Source organism: Carex rostrata, chromosome 9 (genome assembly GCF_964058835.1).
Source record: "Carex rostrata chromosome 9, lpCarRost1.2, whole genome shotgun sequence".
NCBI classification, from domain to species: domain Eukaryota; kingdom Viridiplantae; phylum Streptophyta; class Magnoliopsida; order Poales; family Cyperaceae; genus Carex; species Carex rostrata.
The window spans coordinates 6,155,546-6,173,791 of record NC_135926.1 but is presented as its reverse complement, the minus strand read 5'-3'; the positions used below and the strand labels follow the sequence as shown (position 1 = coordinate 6,173,791).

The 18,246-nt window shown below is 31.6% G+C and overlaps 2 protein-coding genes across 2 annotated transcripts; both read left to right on the top strand.

Annotated features, from left to right (window-relative positions):
- The first annotated feature begins 6,982 nt into the window (after positions 1–6,982).
- ACD2 (accelerated cell death 2 (ACD2)) lies at positions 6,983–8,647 on the top strand. The gene is made up of 2 exons (XM_078308677.1): positions 6,983–7,419; positions 7,934–8,647. Exons 1-2 carry the CDS (start codon positions 7,114–7,116, stop codon positions 8,546–8,548), a joined length of 921 nt encoding a protein of 306 aa, XP_078164803.1. The 5' UTR covers positions 6,983–7,113; the 3' UTR covers positions 8,549–8,647.
- A 1,758-nt stretch (positions 8,648–10,405) lies between these two features.
- LOC144559482 (putative calcium-binding protein CML13) lies at positions 10,406–15,318 on the top strand. The gene is made up of 7 exons (XM_078308505.1): positions 10,406–10,580; positions 10,799–10,907; positions 11,009–11,045; positions 11,277–11,304; positions 11,537–11,689; positions 12,958–13,060; positions 14,973–15,318. The coding sequence occupies exons 1-7, from the start codon at positions 10,554–10,556 to the stop codon at positions 15,035–15,037; spliced, it is 522 nt and encodes a 173-aa protein (XP_078164631.1). The 5' UTR covers positions 10,406–10,553; the 3' UTR covers positions 15,038–15,318.
- The last annotated feature ends 2,928 nt before the right edge of the window (positions 15,319–18,246 follow it).

Below are 18,246 nucleotides of genomic sequence, written 5' to 3'. Positions count from 1 at the left end.
TTTCTTAATCCAATTACTACACAAAAGCTTACTATCTACTGCCACTGAAAATCAAATCATATATATATATATGGTAGATAGCAAGTTTTTCGGGTCTTTGATGCAATTTATAAATCTTGTCATTTACTTAATTTGCTCCAGCTTACGCAAGCAAGGAAATCAAATTTCTGTTTGAGTTTCTGTATGTGCATGATTGCCATTTATTCAATGGACCATTTCATTTCCATTTATATTTCCTATTCAATTTCTTTTAATAACGAATGAAACGGTAATATATTGAATATAATTTTTTAATAGTCATGAATGCATAAATTGATTGATATCTATAGTTTTGCCTATAAATAACACATACCATTTGGAGAACAATCATCCAATAATTCATATACTCTCTTCTTCCTGTTAGCTCCATATTTCATAAATTCAATTTCTATTCTCCCACAAATAAATATTTTCTATATAGAAAACATATTATTCTGCTATCATTGTTGAAAGAAGCTACATCAACCTCTACCACGGTTGCGCCCGCAGGCAGAGGAATACCGGCGTAACTTGGGGCAATCTTAACCGATTATTCCTGCGCTTAGGACGGGAAGTTACCTTAGGTCCGCATTTTGCAGCTCCGGGTAATAATGTTTTAATTATATTCTTGATTATATTTTTAATATAATTGTTATTTATTTTATTGATTAAAATTCAGATTTAAAATTAGTTGGTTAGTTCATATTTTTCCAACACGTTTGGCTCCGCTCGACAATTCTGATAGATTGCTGAGAAGGTGATAAAAGTATTTACAACTTCAATAAAAGAGAAAAGAAAGATGATAAAAGTATTTATTCTTCTATGACTCGAAATAGATTGCTGAGAAGGTGAAATAATTTAATTTATCTCCTCTCTTATTGCCCTTACACCTTGTTTGGATGGAGAGTAGAGAAAGGGAAAAAAAAGGTGGAGAATAAAAAGGAATGAGATGGAATAGAATTAAAGGAAGATGAACATATTTAACCTTTTCGTATTTGGATGATTAATGTGGAAAAATAAATTTAATTTTCTTTTCCGTCTTATTTCTTATTTGGTTGATTAAAATGAATGTTAATGAGAAATTTGATAGTTGTAGGTTTATAACAAAAAAAATTTGGATTAATTATATAGGTAAGATATATAATTGGATGTTTGTGTTATTTGTCTGAAAATATTTACAACAACATTTCTTTTCATCCATTACACATCAAATAAGAAGAGAAATCAATTATATTGGTTATAATCATGCAAAGTTAAACTTTTAACCTCCTGTATTATTCACTTCCGATATAATTTTATCAACCAAACATGATTTGAGAATTTTTTTTCTATTCCCTCCCTTCCTCGATCTACTCTCCATCCAACACGGTGTTAGTCTACCTGCTCTCTACATTACATCCCCTCTCTTCGACATGCGTAATTAGAGTATAGCTTAGTTGTTTTTGCCTCAATCTAGTAATTCTGGTTGATATTATTTTTCATCTAACAGCCTTTCAGCATGACCTTTAGAAAGGTAATCTTTTTTAAAATCAGAATAGTTTATTGACTCTGTGGAAATTATTTGGATGTAAGCAGTGTTTTAAAATGCGGTTTTGTTCATGCATGCGGAAGGCCACTGCATACCGCATATGCGGTATGCGAACGCATATGCGGATTTTTATGCGGATTTATATATGCGGATTTTAAAATAAAAATCCACGTATATATATAGAGAGAGAGTGTGTGACTAATGTGCATTTGTATGCATACGGTCCAAATTTAAAATTTCAAAATCCAAAATGTCGATCCGAACCGTTCATCTTGTTCTCCATATTAATATGTGCTTGGAGACCAAATTTTATATTTTTCTGAATTTTTTTACTATTTATTAAGCCACTTTGAAAATTACTGATCCAACGGTGGCTGCTGATCCGCATGGGAGGACTGCATGGCCGCATTTTAATCCGCATATGCATTTTTTTATTCCGCATGGCCGCATATTCGGACCGCATATGCGGCCGCATGCTCAAAACCGCATGGAATGACTGCATGGCCGTTCTGAGCGCGGCTGCCGACCGCATACGCATATGCGGCCCATGCGGCCGCATTTTAAAACACTGGATGTAAGTATACTTTATTGTCTACTACGTAGTAGACAAGTATCAAAACTAGGAACTCGCAAAATTTCAGCTTGAATATCAGTCGTATGCCTGGACGTAATTAGAAGATGCGCACTGAATAAACACCAGATCTGAGGCCGCACTGTTTAAATGTTTTTATTGGGAGCCATTTTCCCAAACTCGTATCCTCTCAGATACTCAACTGAGAAAAATTAGCAACGGACAGCTCTGATTAATTCTGCCGAGTTAAACTCAATCCGACATTTATGAAAACTATAGAAGTTCTGTTTTCAGATTCGTGCCAAGTTAAACTGAGACTCAGTCTAATTTTTTTAAGTCAGGTATTGCACTGGATGTGAATTCCATTTTCCCACGTCTCTGGACAAAAGAATTTTCCAACGTCACTCTACATTGATGGGTACATCCAATTTTGTCTATTACTTTTTTACCAACTGCCGTGGTCGGAAAATTATTTTCAAACTTTCTTTAATTTTTTTTTTCTGGGATATCTTTATTTTTATTAACTCTGTGCAATTGAAAAGAATCAGAAAAATATAGCTATACGATCGTTATATTTCAATTGCTAAAGTGACTATTCAGCTATCCTCTAGGGTCATTTAGATTTATGTTGTTCTACATAAATTATTGTCGGAGGTTGAAGTGGAGGAGCCCAACAAATTAAGACCCTTTTAAGTTCTTATCGGAGAGGATTTTGGACATGACAACTTCTTAAGTTTAATGTCTGAAAATGTCTTGGCTGATGTGGATTGCGACCTCCTTGATGAATGATTTTAGTTTTTTGTGTTTAGGTTTTTGTTATGTGCTTTCAAATATATTTTGTTTCAGCTTTATCGTACTGATGGTGGTTTTGTAACTAAATAGATATATTGGCTAAGTTATAGGTTGAATTTTTTTTTTTTTTTTTTTTAAGGACAGCTCGAGACTGTCAATTCTATTGATGATAAAAAAATATTTACAAAAGTTCACATACATTTACCCTTTTTGGGTCGAAATTCTTATTAATACCCTTTCTAAAAAAAATAAACCAAAATGCCTCCAAAATGAGGGAATTCCATATTTACCCGAGCCGCACAACCAATTTGCAGCCCATTAATTGAGAACAGCAGATTGGTTTAGAGATACCTCAAAAGCCTAAAAGATGCATTGTAATATATATTTTTTTTTTTTGAAAAAAGTGGATTACCACGTGTTTCATTAGAAACATATAGGTCCTTACATCAAAATAGACATAATTTAGCATGAAAAGTAAACACATAAGAAAAAAATAAGAAGCATAATAAAATAACCTAGGCATAACTAGTACAACAAATGCTAGAAACTAGAACAGAAAATGTAAGATAAAAACATAAAAACTAAGCAGGGTTAATTGAGTTGTCGATAGAAGAGGAGGAACCAGTAATATCACTGTAATATTAAATATATGTTTTGGTTTAATTTTTTTTATTTATGCTATTAATAAAACTTTCGGAAGTTATAGGTACTCATTTAAGTGCTTATACTTGGTTCTTCTGATTTCTAATCGAAATCGGTGAATTTACATCCACTACTTTTCAAAAAAAAAAAAAAAAAAAAATACTAAACAAATTATCTGTCTTTGCTGATATCTACCAGTCGATTTTGGATTAGTAACAAGTACCATGAACAAATAGCATAGTAAAAATGCACGACCGCATGGGGTATACAATTATCCACAACCTTAACTCCTTAAGTGGTGGAGATCAGATAACCATGTTTAATTATGTAGTAACAGACGTGGGAATGTAGGGAACTGATTAACTGGATTTAATATTTTCTATTTAATGCAAATGGGCGTTAGTTTTGTTTCAAAAATAAAATAAAAATACACTAGTTATTTTGCTTTGAATTATATAAACATCGTTTGAATTTTTTCTGTAATATTTAATGTAATTTTAATTTTAGTTAACTAAATTTAGTCACCCCGTAACAAAATTGAATGTTAACCATCCTATTCCCTTTTTCCTATAGGACAATCATTATTATTATTATTTTTCTACATATCTTGGATGACTCATCTTTATACTTGGCAAATGCATTCTAAAAAGAAATGCCACCTCATTATATGGTCTTTTGATAATCACCTTTTGATACTTCATCTTTTGAAAAAAAAAGTTAACTATATTTCATGTACTTTGGTAGCACCGAGGTACCTAATATCTTAAAGACTTATTTTTTCTTTTGATAATGAGATCCATGTAATGATTAACAAATATATTCATCTTTGAGTAGAACTAGGGTGTTCTTAAGTTCATCAAACTTCTTGGTGAACTCAAGTCTAAAATTCATCAAATCGACTTTAAATGATGAATTCGAACTGTTAAAACCCGCCTACCTTACGAGTGATGTGCCTACATGTGAAATTTTAAAACATTCAAATTAATTTAGTATAAAGTCAATCGGTCAAAATTAATTAGAAGGTTAATAAATTAATTTTAATGCATTCATTTTTTGAACGTTTTTTGACTGCTTGACTTTATACTAAATTAATTCAAATGTTTAAAATTTTCACATGTAGACACATCATTCATAAGGTAGGCAGGTTTTAACAGTTTGGATTCGTCATTTAAAGCCGATTTGACGGATTTTATACTTGAGTTGCTTGGTGAACTCAAAAACACCCAGTTACACTCTTCATCTTTTTAATAAATTATTTATTTTAAAATATGTATATTATTTTAAAATTTGTATATATAAGCTTACATAAATTGCACATCTTTACACCTATTTGGATGGAGAGTAGAGGAAGGAGAGGTAAAGAATAGAAGGGAATGAAATAGAATAAAAAGATAAATTAATATATCTAATCTCTTCGTGTTTAATCGTTAACGATTAATGAAGGAAAATAATTTTTTTTTCTTATTTCTTGTTTAGTTAATTAAAATTTAGAAGGTTAATTAATGAGAAATTCAGTTATTGTTGTAGAATTGTGACAAAAAACTCGTATAAGAATTATATAGATAAGATATAGACTTGAATATTTGTGTTATTTTTTCAAATATTTGTAACAAAATTTTTTCCCATCCATTAGAAAGAAAATTGATTCTATTATAATGATTAATTAGAAAGAAAACTAATATTATTAATTATAATAATACAAAGTTAAACTTTCCACTGATATATCATTCACTTCTTTAATTATATTAATTATAATGATTAATGAAATTTGTTCTTTTCTTTCCATTCTCCCTCCCTGTACTCTGCATCCAAACAACCGAAATTTTTAAAATTACCATTTTATAAAAAATGTTAAACCAAAACACCAGTTCTGGCTGTTTTTTACAAAAATCGCATGGCCGCTTGCCCTGGAAGCGGCCACATGGAGCTTGGCCGCTTTGGAGGGAAGCGGGCACCTATTATGGGCCGCTTTGGGGGCCAGCGGCCACTGTTCATTTTTTTTTGTTTTTTTTTGTTTTTTTTGTTTTTTTAACATAATTTTATTTTTATTGTTTGTATTAAAATATTAGAAATGTTGAACATATTTCTTTGAAAATAGATGAAATACAATATAATTTGATTTATTAGAAAGACTGCAACAAATAACGCGGATCAATATTTTTCAGGCCGGATTTTTCGCGGTTGTAAGAAAAATTAATATATTTCTTTATGTGTTATTGAAAAATAATAAAAATACTTAGATTCTGAGTTATTGATCCCGGTTCAAAATTCACTTCTAGGTAATCCAGAAAATATTATGATCCTTCTAGTACATTTAATTTTTAAAAAGTTGTATCTATTTTTAGAATTATTTTTAATATGAAAGTAATTTAGTATGGACAAATCAGGTTGTGACACATCATAATTATGATAAATTGGACCATCTAAATTGTGACGCATCATAACATATGCAAAAAAAGGTTTGCACGCCCATGCAATTGAGCCATCTAAAGTGTATTTACTTTCCTCTTAATGTGTAACACTTGGAAGTTCGGAACCTTTGATGACAAAAACAGAAATAGACAGGTTTGCATCAACTTTATACGAGCGTGCCAATTTGCACTCACTGGTGGTTGCTTAATTGGTTTCTAGTCTATTCAGCTTTTAACCGAATTAGAAAACTTTGAACTAATTGTTTCAGTTTTTTTTTTTTTTTTTTTTTTTTTTTTGAAATGAACTAGTTTGGTTCAATTTTTAATCTATTTCGGTTTTTCTATTAATTGGTTCGATTAATATTATGATCCTTCTAGTTCGAAATGAACTAGTTTCGGTTTTTCTATTAAGGATCATAATGCACTAGAAGGATCATAATATTTTTAAAAATAGATATAACTTTTTATAAATTAAATGTATTAGAAAGATCACAATATTTTCTGGATTACCTAGAAGTGACTTTTGAACCGGGATTAATAACTCAAAATCTAAGTATTTTTATTATTTTCCAATAACACATAAAGAAATATATTAATTTTTCTTACAGCCGCGAAAAATCCGGCCTGAAAAATATTGATCCGGTTATTTGTTGCAGTCTTTCTAATAAATCAAATTATATTGTATTTCATCTATTTTCAAAGAAATATGTTCAACATTTCTAATATTTTAATACAAACAATAAAAATAAAATTCTGTTTAAAAAAAAAAAAAAAAAAAAAAAAAAAAAAAAAAAAAAATGAACAGTGGCCGCTGGCCCCCAAAGCGGCCCATAATAGGTGCCCGCTTCCCTCCAAAGCGGCCAAGCTCCATGTGGCCGCTTCCAAGGCAAGCGGCCATGCGATTTTTGTAAAAAACAGCCAGAACTGGTGTTTTGGTTTAACATTTTTTTTATAAAATGGTATATTTAAAAATTTCGGTCCAAACAAGGTGTTATGCGTATTTAAAAACATTGGCTGGAAAGTCTTCTCAATTTTCACGGTCATGAACAATCAACAAGGACAATCAAGCGCGCCTCGGTGGGAGAGTTCCTTGGATTTCTTCTCCAGTGCACCAGGCAGCAACCCCTCCATTACCTTATCCCGTCGGCCCCATGCTACCTCTCTCACTCTCCCCCTCCTCTTCACTCCTCCTTCCCACCACCCGACCTCGGCCTCTCAGGTGCAAAGCGTCGAACGTATTCCGTGCACCGCGAATGAACAGCGACTCTCGGATCTCCTCCCTCTTTCCTCCGCTCCTACACCGCGACGTCGCGCTAGAGTTGGCCTCTCTCATGGAATCCCGCCTTGGCTCGCATCTTCTCCCGTCGTCAGTTCCTGATAACGTAAAATCCTTTCAAAATCAAGCTGGCACCTCTGTTGGCTCTCTTGATATCAGATATGGAGCCCCTGGATCTTCTGTAAGATTTAATTTTGTCCCCATTTCCTGCAGAGTTCCTAATTTTTGCATATTTTTTAGTATGAATCGTGTGATTTTGGAATGACTGCATGACAAAGTTTACAATAGATAGTTTAAAGAGCATATATGCTATCTTATTGTTGAAGTTAGCTAAAAACCTCTGAGCACTGTACTTCAAAGTAAAGTTTTCAATCCTGACAAAAACTATTTTATCCTGGCAAATCTACCCAAATCTTTTACTTCTCTTATTTAACCACCAACATCACTATGAAAGTTGTGTCATTAGTGTGTGAGAGCTTATCTTTGTAGGTCCATAATGTGAAATTTGTACTAGTAATGGGGTTCTAATTTGGATATATGTAGATACTATAAGAGGGGTGGTTGTTTGCAACATTTTTTCTCCAAACCGAATGCAAAATTTTTTGGGTTGGTTGGTTACAGAACAGAATTTTAGCTGGTCACTTGACACAATAATGATAATTTGTGCTTAATTGCAAAGTTTGCTTGTTGATCAGATTGATTTCCTACTAGAATCATGGTTGCACTGCAAGGTACCCACCGGCTCAATTGACATCACTACACTACTTGCATACCAAAATGACTCAACTGATGCACCTCATTTTAACCTTGAGTTCATACAAGCAGGGCCCACCTCGCTAGTTCTACTACTTGACCTCATTCCCAGAAAAGATCTCTCATTCTGTCCGGATTACATTGACAGATTCTATCAACAATATAATCTAGACAAACCAAGACAGGATCTAGAGAAACTTCCTCAAGTAGTACCATACCGGTCCCCTTCGCTTTATATTAGATCTATCTGGTCTCCTACCGCCATACTGGTTAGCATCAATTGTGGAGAAGGTGGTGCAAAGCAGATGGAGGAGATAATAAATGGTACAATTGCAAGTGCCGCTAAGGAGGTTCTTGGAATTTGGCTTGAGAGTTGTGTTGGTGCAGGTACAGGTACAGAAATTGGACAAGAAGAGAGAGATTACATGGTAAGGAGAGACCGGGTGGTAAAATTAAAGTCTATTGAAATTGATCTTTGCACCAACTTGCCAAGGTTGTTTGATTCTGACACTGCGAATCAGGTGATTGCTGAAATTCAGAAGGCTTGTGCAAGGTAGGGAAGTTGTTTGTAGGATAAAGGTAGGGAATTTGTAACATAAAAATATGATTATAAAATAAATTAGTAGAAGGCATTGCATAGCAAGCTATTTGATACAGCTAACCTTGTGCAAATTGCTTGATTAAAAATACTGACGACTATAAGTGAGATACTAATTGCAATTGCATTGTGAATTGGGTTGTATGGAGCATAATTTTATGTTCCATCATATTACCATTCCAACCCTCTCATGTAGTTGATCTCAAAATCCAAGTCAACTCCATTTAAATGATCCAGTATTGTTAGGTTCAACTTTGTTCCATTTTTGGAATGAAACGAACTAATTGTTGATAGAAAAATAAGGTAATTGGTAAAAATGCATACATTTATTAAATCAATTAAATGCAGTCCTGACAGTTCAATCATGCTGGCACTTGCAAATTCCTTTTTTTTTTTTTTTGGTGTATGTAGGATGGGCCAACTTTAATCTTTTATTGAACCAAGAAAATGAGTTTATAGACTAGAGGGGGGGGGGGGGGGGGGGGGGGGGGGGGGGGGGGGATGTGCAATGAGAAAGAAATAAATAATAATTAAAAAAAAAGAGGTTGCTATCCTATGCCTATTTTCCATTTATTTGTAAGTTTGTAACCATTGACAATACAAATTAGAGCACCCGGTGGCATTTGTCTGCTTATCTTTTCAGCTGGCAACCCACATTTTCCTGAGGTTAATCGATTGGTGTTGGGGATTGGATGTGGCTGTGGATGATTGAGTTCTAGACCACAGCCGTGTATGTACAGTCCAGATAAAAGTGTGGAATTGTTTCTATCTTGTCCGCATAAAATAGCGTATCATAGCATAGCATAGTATAATGCACGATGATGGTTGTGTGATCAGGTAACTCTCAGCCGTTGGGAGTTTTTTGTTTGGAGAGTGATCATAAGAATAAGGAACTTTGGACAGCCAAAACCCGGTCTTGTGTAACAAAGTAGAGGAAGAGGATTGTGTAAATCTAGTTTTGTCATATGATTCGAACAAAATGCATATCAATATTTTTGGATTCGTAAATATTGTGGTCTTGTGGGGCATCTGTGAAACTAAATGCACTGCTGATATTCATTTTTTCGTGTATGTATTATTAAATTATAGAATAACAATGCCAGTTTCATGCATACAAATTTTTGTCTTATTGTTATTACATGGCAGGCTTAATTTGTATACAAGCTAAACGTAACTTATTTTTGTGAAAGGCAGAGTTTCTCGACTTACATAGAAGTTACTTGAAGTAATCACTACAAACTTGTCGAAAGATCTTTTGCTTTACCTCTCAAATTTCTACAAACTTGTAGAAAAGTGGCAAATAAACTAATAAAGTCATATAATATGACAAAGCTCCTGATCACGATCAAATCCACTTTTGTTTTTGTTTCAACTTTTACTATTTAAATTAAAGGATACTCTTAAATTATTATGTACGGGAGAGGGCCCTGGTAACAGGAATGTGAGTCACCTTTCACCGTTTCACTGTTTCGGTCTTCACTTGGTGCATATTTGCTCTCAGCACACTTTGACAACAAGAGTGTGCCACCTATAATCTAGACTCCAATTCATACACGCATCCACCGGGAAGAAATTTTTTGATTCCAAGTTGGCTAGTTTCTTCAAGAACAATACAGCTGTCCAAGTTTTCTGTGGCAATTCATATCATATCTACTGTATCTCATATTACTGACAAATGGATTCACCAGCTAACATCTTTAAAAAGACAACACCAAGTGGCCTCCCAACATGTTGCAACACTGTACCGCCGCAGAAAACTTGAACACAAACACAACATAAATACAAAATTCAGAAAATCAAAAGAAGGTAATGGAAGTTAAGTCTCAGACACCACAAACTACAAAACAAAATGACAATGCGTTGATTAAGTAGAAGTTACATCAAAATCACCATCTGCTTACCTTTACTCTCAGCAGCATCTTTTTAAACTTCATTAATCAAACGCTCTGGTTTGTTCTTCAGAGATGAATAGATTCAAGAATAATCAGATGGTATATTTTTATTTTCTACAATCCTGCTCTTCTCTGCTCTTCAATTAAATGGCTTAGAATCACCTTCCCATGGGGCACATAAGGATTTGTTTATCTGTTTATTCATTCATTTATGTTACAATGTCACACTAATTTACTGTCAGAATCATGAACGAGCTGATTACTAAATATTAACATCACTATGGTAATATAATTCCATTAAATTTTTGCTCTAACAGGAAAGGGGTTATATAAAAGGGCCAAGAAGAGAGAAAAGAAGTCGTCTGACAGAGCAAAGGAGGGTGGAGATAAGAGAAGCATTTGAGCTTTTCGATTTAGATGGCTCTGGTAAGAACTTCTACATTCGCTCTATTTAATAATTATCTAGCCAAAGAACTATGAATAAATTGATTATTTATGTTTTATTGTTCTTTTCTTCTCTTGAAAAGGGACTATTGATGCAAAGGAGTTATGTGTTGCCATGAGGTACATTTATAGTACACTTTTGATCATCTTCTTGCTTTAGTACCAAAATGTTTTTCCTGTTTCAATTAAGCACACCTAGGTAGATGGTTTGTGTACTTTATTTTCTTTTCTTTAATTGATTTCTAGCTTAAATAAAAATCAGTGGATTGCCACTTCTATAAATATATAAAAAACCTTAAAGCACAGTGGCACTGATCACTAACAAATATAAAATTTTATTTTTATTTGCAGGGCATTGGGATTTGAAATGACAGAAGATGTAATACAATTGAGCAAAGATTTGTTGGGTTATATTTGTTCCTAATTTTGTGTTTATCTGTACTGCAATTTTATACTTTTAGCAGTTCTAATTTGTCTCGCTGGTGCTGGTGTACCGGTTATAGTTCATGCTAAATCCCTGTTTTTTTCTAATTATTGGAGAGAACCAACAGACAGTAAAAGGTTCTAACACTTTTTGTTAGAACTAATTCTTCTGTTCCAAACAATTTCAGGAAATAAACCAAATGATGGCAGAGGTGGATAAAGATCATAGCGGCGGAATTGATTTCGATGAATTTCTGTACATGATGACAGAAAAAATAGGACAAAGAGACACAAAAGAGCAACTCATGAAAGCTTTTCGCATCATTGACCATGATAAAAATGTAAACAATATTTAAATTTACTTTTTGCTTGATTTTAGATTTGCCAAATTTTTAGTCTACAAAACTAGAATTGACAAACTGCTGCTAGAATAAATCTTTTTTCCTTTTATGACAGATTACACATTTTTTTTTATCTTACTATATGTTCTTTAATTCATATATGTGTGTACATATATATATATAGAGTGACTAATGTGCGTTCGAATGTATATGAGCTGAAATACATACGGTCCAAATTCGACTTTTCAAAATTCAAACGGTCGATCCAAACCGTTCATCTTGTTCTCCATATTAATATGTGCTTGGAGACCAAATTTTACATTTTTTTACTATTTATTAAGTATTTTACAAAATTGTTGATCCAACGGTGGCTACTGATTTTATTGTTTTGTTAAGCCACCGTTGGATCAACAATTTTGTAAAATACTTGATAAATAGTAAAAAAAATTCAGAAAAATATAAAATTTGGTCTCCAAGTACATATTAATATGGAGAACAAGATGAACGGTTCGGGTCGACCGTTTGAATTTTGAAAACTCGAATTTGAACCACATGTATTTTGGCCCATATACATTCGAATGCACATTAGTCACTCTCTCTCTCTCTCTATATATATACATATAGGAGGTTGGCTACTCTACTTACATAAGCATATGAGGGTATATGCTTATAAGTCATTTTTTCATTTTCAAAATCCAAAAAGTCGATATGAACCGTTAGATGTGATTTCTATATTGAAATGTGCTTGGAGACCAAATTTCACATTTTTCTGAATTTGTTTACTATTTATTAAGCCACTTTGAAAATTGCTAATCCAACAGTGACTTCTGATTTTACTGTTTTGTTAAGCCACTGTTGAATCAACGATTTTCAAAGTAGCTTAATAAATAGTAAAAAAAATCATAAAAAATGTAAAATTTGGTCTCCAAGCACATTTCAATATAGAGATCACATCTAACGTTTAGATTGACTTTTTGAATTTTGAAATAAAAAAATGACTTATAAACATATACACTCATATGCTTATGTAGGTAGAGTAGCCAACCTCTATATATATAGTATATATATTGAATGTAATGTCATTTTTGTGAAACATGCCTTTTTGTCTGGTTAGTATATCTTCTATTATTCTCTGACTTGTGTACTGCTTTGGTGGTGTTATGGCAAATTTTCATTATCAATTATTTAATCTCACTAGCTTTTTTGTTTCTACCTGAATATTTCCTTGACAAAACCTGAACGTCATGTGATCCTTTTTATTGTGTTAGGGAAAGATTTCAATTGAAGATATTCAAAATATTGCAAGGGAATTAGGGGAAACCTTCACTGTGGATGAAATTCGTGAAATGGTACAACAGGCTGATGAAAACGGTATCTATATTTACTGAATTTACTGTGATTCCTTTCCCTACACTTTCATAAATTGCATCGTTTGGTGTGGTGTACAGTTCTGACCTGACAAAAAACACTTACTGTTAAGGATCCAACGTCAATTTTTTGGCGCTATATCAGTTGAACTTTTTTCATAAACCATAATTAATAAAACAAATTTTACGGAACCAATATGATTGGTTCCTTTTTTTTTTTTCAAAAACCATAAGGACCGTATGGTCCCTACGGTCTCCAAAATTGCATTTTTTGAGACCGTATGGACCATACGGTCTTACCTTTTTTAAAAAAAAAAAACATAATTTTTTTTATTTTTTGTATTAAAATATTAGAAATATTGAATATATTTATTTGAAAATATATCAAAAACAATATAATTTGATTTATTAGAAAGACTGCAACAAATAACCCGGATCAATGTTTTTCAGGTCGGATTTTTCGCAGCTGTAAGAAAAATTAATATATTTCTTTATGTGTTATTGGAAAAAAATAAAAATGCTTAGATTCTGAGTTATTGATCCCAGTTCAAAAGTCAATTCTAGGTAATTTAGAAAATATTGTGATCCTTCTAGTACATTTAATTTATGAAGAGTTGTATCTATTTAAAAAAAAACTTTAAGTTATTTAATGATTGTTATTCAAAAAGAATTCTCAAAACAGATACAACTTTTTATAAATTAAATATTCTAGAAGGATCACAATATTTTCTGGATTATCTAGAAGTCACTTTTGAACCGGGATCAATAACTCAGAATCTAAGCATTTTTTTTTTTCCAATAACACATAAAAAAATATATTAATTTTTTTTACAGCCGCGAAAAATCCGATCTGAAAAATAATGATCCGGGTTATTTGTTGCAGTCTTTCTAATAAATCAAATTATATTATATTTAATCTATTTTCAAAGAAATATATTCAATATTTCTAATATTTTAATACAAAAAATAAAAAAATATATTTTTTTTCTGTTTTAAAAAAAAAAGGTAAGACCGTATGGTTCATACGGTCTCAAAAAATGTAATTTTGGAGATCGTAGGAACCATACAATCCTTATGGTTTTTGAAAAAGAAAAACCAAATTATATTGGTTCCGTAAAATTCGTTTTATTAATTATGATTTATGAAAAAAATTCGTACCAGTTTGCCCTTGTACGTCATCTGTTACTGTTGGTACAGCTAAGCAGGGCCCTATAATTAGACCAATAGATTCTGATTAATTTGTTTTCTTGTTTAACATTTGTGCTTTCGGGTCAAATCGCGGTACCATAAAAAGTTAGGGTTGTTATCAGCTAAATAGTGAACTTGGAACTGTGATGAACCACTGACAGAGAAGTAAATTTTTTGCATTGTTGTGAGTCTTGTGACTAGTTATGTTGTGATTTGGATTATATTTTGTATATGATCAAGTTAAATTTTTACGTATCGTGTACTACCGTGACAAAAGTTCTTAAAAAATGGTCATGACTAGTTAGTCACGTTGTACCTGGTCATATTTGGTTATGTTTAATATATATTTTTTATTTTAAGTTTGATGACGGAAGAAAAAAAATCAGAAAAATGTTAAAAAATATAAAAATAATAAAATAAATAAATAATGTTATACAAAAATATTGTGTAATAAATTTATTGTTTGGAATTTAAATTGTTGTTTTGATAAACAATGATATAAATTTGTATTATTTTGATCACTTGTCGTGACGTATCCTGTGCTGTTTCATGTTGTGAACAAACCGGTTCATTTGTCATTTCATTTTTCTCTTAAGGCGATCACGGTACGCAATACATGAGTCACAATATATAACATATACATGTATCTTACCGTGCCGTGACGAAGCCGTACTTTGTTTATTAGTTGATAAAGGGTTAGTTAAACTATATTAAATAAAAATATGCAGGTGACGGGGAAGTAGATGCCGATGAGTTCATGCGAATCATGAAAAGAACAAATTACGGTTTCTAGCTTTATGTACATGGAGACAGATATATTCAAATGTAAAATGATGGAAAAATTACGGTTTCTAGCTTTATGTACATGGGATGAATTAGCTGATTAATGTATGTACATTTTAAGTATTTTAGGCTAGGGAAATAATATACTTTTGCGACTGTGTAGAATAATGTATCTTATTTGGGAATTGCTGACTAATATTGACCAAATTAACTTACTGTGATAAACAATTTCTTGGCAGTGTCAATACTTTTAAGGAATAAAATCAAAATATAATTAATTTACTCCCTTTTTGTAAGAGATACTTTTCTCTGTTACTTTAGGCTTACTAAACTATAAATTAATTGTTAATGAATTTAGGTTCACAACCATCTGACTCCGTTGAGTTATGACATTAATATATAATTCAAAGCAAAATTCCAGTCCACAACTTGAAAAGTTTATAATTTTTTTTATACAAGATTAACTTGGTCTTATAGAAAACACATTCTAAATTTTATCATGCAATCTGCTATTAAGCTGAGTTGTGGTTCAGAATTTTGTTTCGAGTTTGAATACTGTAATTTTAATACCGAAACACAATTGAAAAACTCGTACTTACAACAGCATGCTAACTTGAGTTTGCATTTTTTTTTTTTTTTGACAAACTTAATTTGAGCAAATGAGTTAAATTACTTATCAGCTTCCTGGTGATTTTTGTTTTCTTTAACAAAAAAGTGACCGTTGGCCTAAAACATTGTTATGTAATTAATTTTGTATGCTGAAATAAGTATTCAGAGCTTGCTCTTGTTGGATTTATCACCAACGGAGGTATATCTGGTTTTGATGTAATTAATGTTTTTTGTTCCTAGTCTTCTCTGATAACAACTCTTAATGTTAGGGGCTATTTTGTAAGTTTCCTATTACTAGGTTTAGTCCTGTATCTAACAGTATTTTCTTAATGAAAACAGGTGAGCTCTCTGTTCACTTTTATCAACAAAAAAGAAAAGAAAAGAACAGACGGTAACAAAATAAAAAGCGAAAAATTTCCAAGTGTACAACAAATTAAGTTATTTCCTTAAATCAATTAAATAAGCATAAATGTAAACATTAGAGGAACTGAATCTGGAATTTCAGGTCCTGCAATTTCAAACTCTCTCTATCTCTCTCCTCTCTTTTCTTTCTCTTTCATCAAAGAGTATAATGAGAGAGAAGGAAGAGAGAGGAGAGAGATAGGGAGAGTTTGGAATTGTGGGACCTGAAATTCCAATTTCAATTGATCTGAATTCAACATTAGAACACTAGAAGACTAAATTCAAGTGGTTGATCCTGCTCAGACAAAAAGAAGGTTATTTATAACTAAGCTTTCTTGCTGCTCCCAAATACACACTTCATTGGTGGGAATAAAATTTTGAATCGACCAAATTTTATCATCAATATGCATGAATATGAAAATAACCATAAAATTTTGTGTGACACATTGTTAATGACATGCTCCAGGAAGTACTCTCATGGAGTTCTAAAAAATAAATTACCGTTTTTTTGTCAATGTATAGTACAACCAACCATATAATATGGCGTCGTCTGTATTAATTATTTATATTCTATCAAAATATTTATATATTTTTTTATCTAATTAAGTATGATACGTTACATATCATTTTGTTCATTTGATCATTCTTTTTTCTGATTTGTACAATCTAACGGCTCATATTTTTTTGGGCTATACAAGCGACATAAAAAATGTTTTTTTTGAGGTCCTTCATATTTTATAGGATTCACCTAATTTAATGTATGAATTAAATTATTATATCATTTGATTTTTCATAAACATTTTAATGTATATTTTGGTAACAGTCAATATTTAATTTAAAAATTCATTTTTTAACATATATTTTTCAGGCGAAACCTAAAAAAATAGTCAATATAATTTACATAAGATAATAAAAAAGTTAAGAATCATGAATAATTCTATTTATTAAGAGAGAATTTCACGTTGACCACTCAAGAACTATTAAATTACATATTTACTATCTCAAATTCTATATTTATGTATTACTATTATAAATTATAATAATTCACGTATTTATTCAATATATCAAATATGTCTCAAATTCAAATTAATTGTATTTAAAATTATGAAAGCCATAACTAATCAATGATTAATTAAAACTAATTCCATTTGTCATGTACAAACTCTTTCTTTTCATCTAGACGCTCTCAGTATCGATGCATATCTACTCCGTTCTCCCATCTAAATCTCTCTTCCTCCTCCGACACAAACTCCCCTCTAAGTTTTATTTTTCTTCATCTTCATTCTCATAACCGACAGTGATTGTATTGATGTTGAATAAATGGAAGACACTAATGTTAAAGAGGGCCAGAGAGATGAGGAGAGGTTTCAGCGCTGAAGAGGACGAGAGAGACAATGAGAGATTTTAGTGTAAAAGGAAAAAATCACACCAAAAGAAGGCCGGAGTGATTTTGAGACTAGGAGTTGGGAAGTAAAAACAGACTAATTAAGTAATAAATTATATTTAATATAATATTAAATATAATTAATCTCAGTTTTTGATTAATTGAGTAAATATGTTCGTAATTAGAATTTCAAATGATAATTACATAATAATAGAATTTGAGATGGTAAATACGTGATTTCATATTTTTTGAATGGTATTTATGAAATTCTCACTTTTATTAATGTCAAAAAACTATACGTTGTTTTAATAATTAAATTGCAAAACTTTGCAATCGGTCTGTTAATGCCTACTGTCCAAGCCTAATTGGTTGTTCTAACTTTTAGTGTATAAAATTCAGTTTTACATTACAATTGCAAGCAACATCGACGAATAGCAGTACTGTATATATCTCTCTGATTAAGAAATTTGTGAGGTTTTTGACTCTCGTAGCTTTGGCCACTAATTAAATAATCATTTATCAAACCGATCTAAAATGAAAAAATATAATAAAAAATAAAATAAACAATCCTTTCTAGTTGTATTATATCATTATTTATTATTTCCGCTTAGCTTTATTCATTTTATTTTTATATTATAAGATCTTGCTAGCGACAGCTAAAATAATTTTATAAAGCGCACTGGTCAAGTTTTTGTTTAATACTGACCGCTCATCTGTTTTCTGCTGATACATAGATTAATCCTGTCCGTAGATCTCTTTGTATAAAGCTGGACCCTAGAAGTGGCCTCCACATTTTGGTCAACACAGTTGTCAATTTTAAATAA

Bases quoted from the DNA above. Each gene is read 5' to 3' on its own strand.
- LOC144559482 (XM_078308505.1), top strand. From the start codon at position 10,554: ATGAATAGATTCAAGAATAATCAGATG. The intron at 10,581-10,798 runs GTATATTTTTAT...TTGCTCTAACAG, and splicing joins GATTCAAGAATAATCAGATG to GAAAGGGGTTATATAAAAGG. The intron at 11,046-11,276 runs GTACATTTATAG...TTTTATTTGCAG, and splicing joins GAGTTATGTGTTGCCATGAG to GGCATTGGGATTTGAAATGA.
- ACD2 (XM_078308677.1), top strand. From the start codon at position 7,114: ATGCTACCTCTCTCACTCTCCCCCTCCTCTTCACTCCTCCTTCCCACC. The intron at 7,420-7,933 runs GTAAGATTTAAT...CTTGTTGATCAG, and splicing joins ATGGAGCCCCTGGATCTTCT to ATTGATTTCCTACTAGAATC.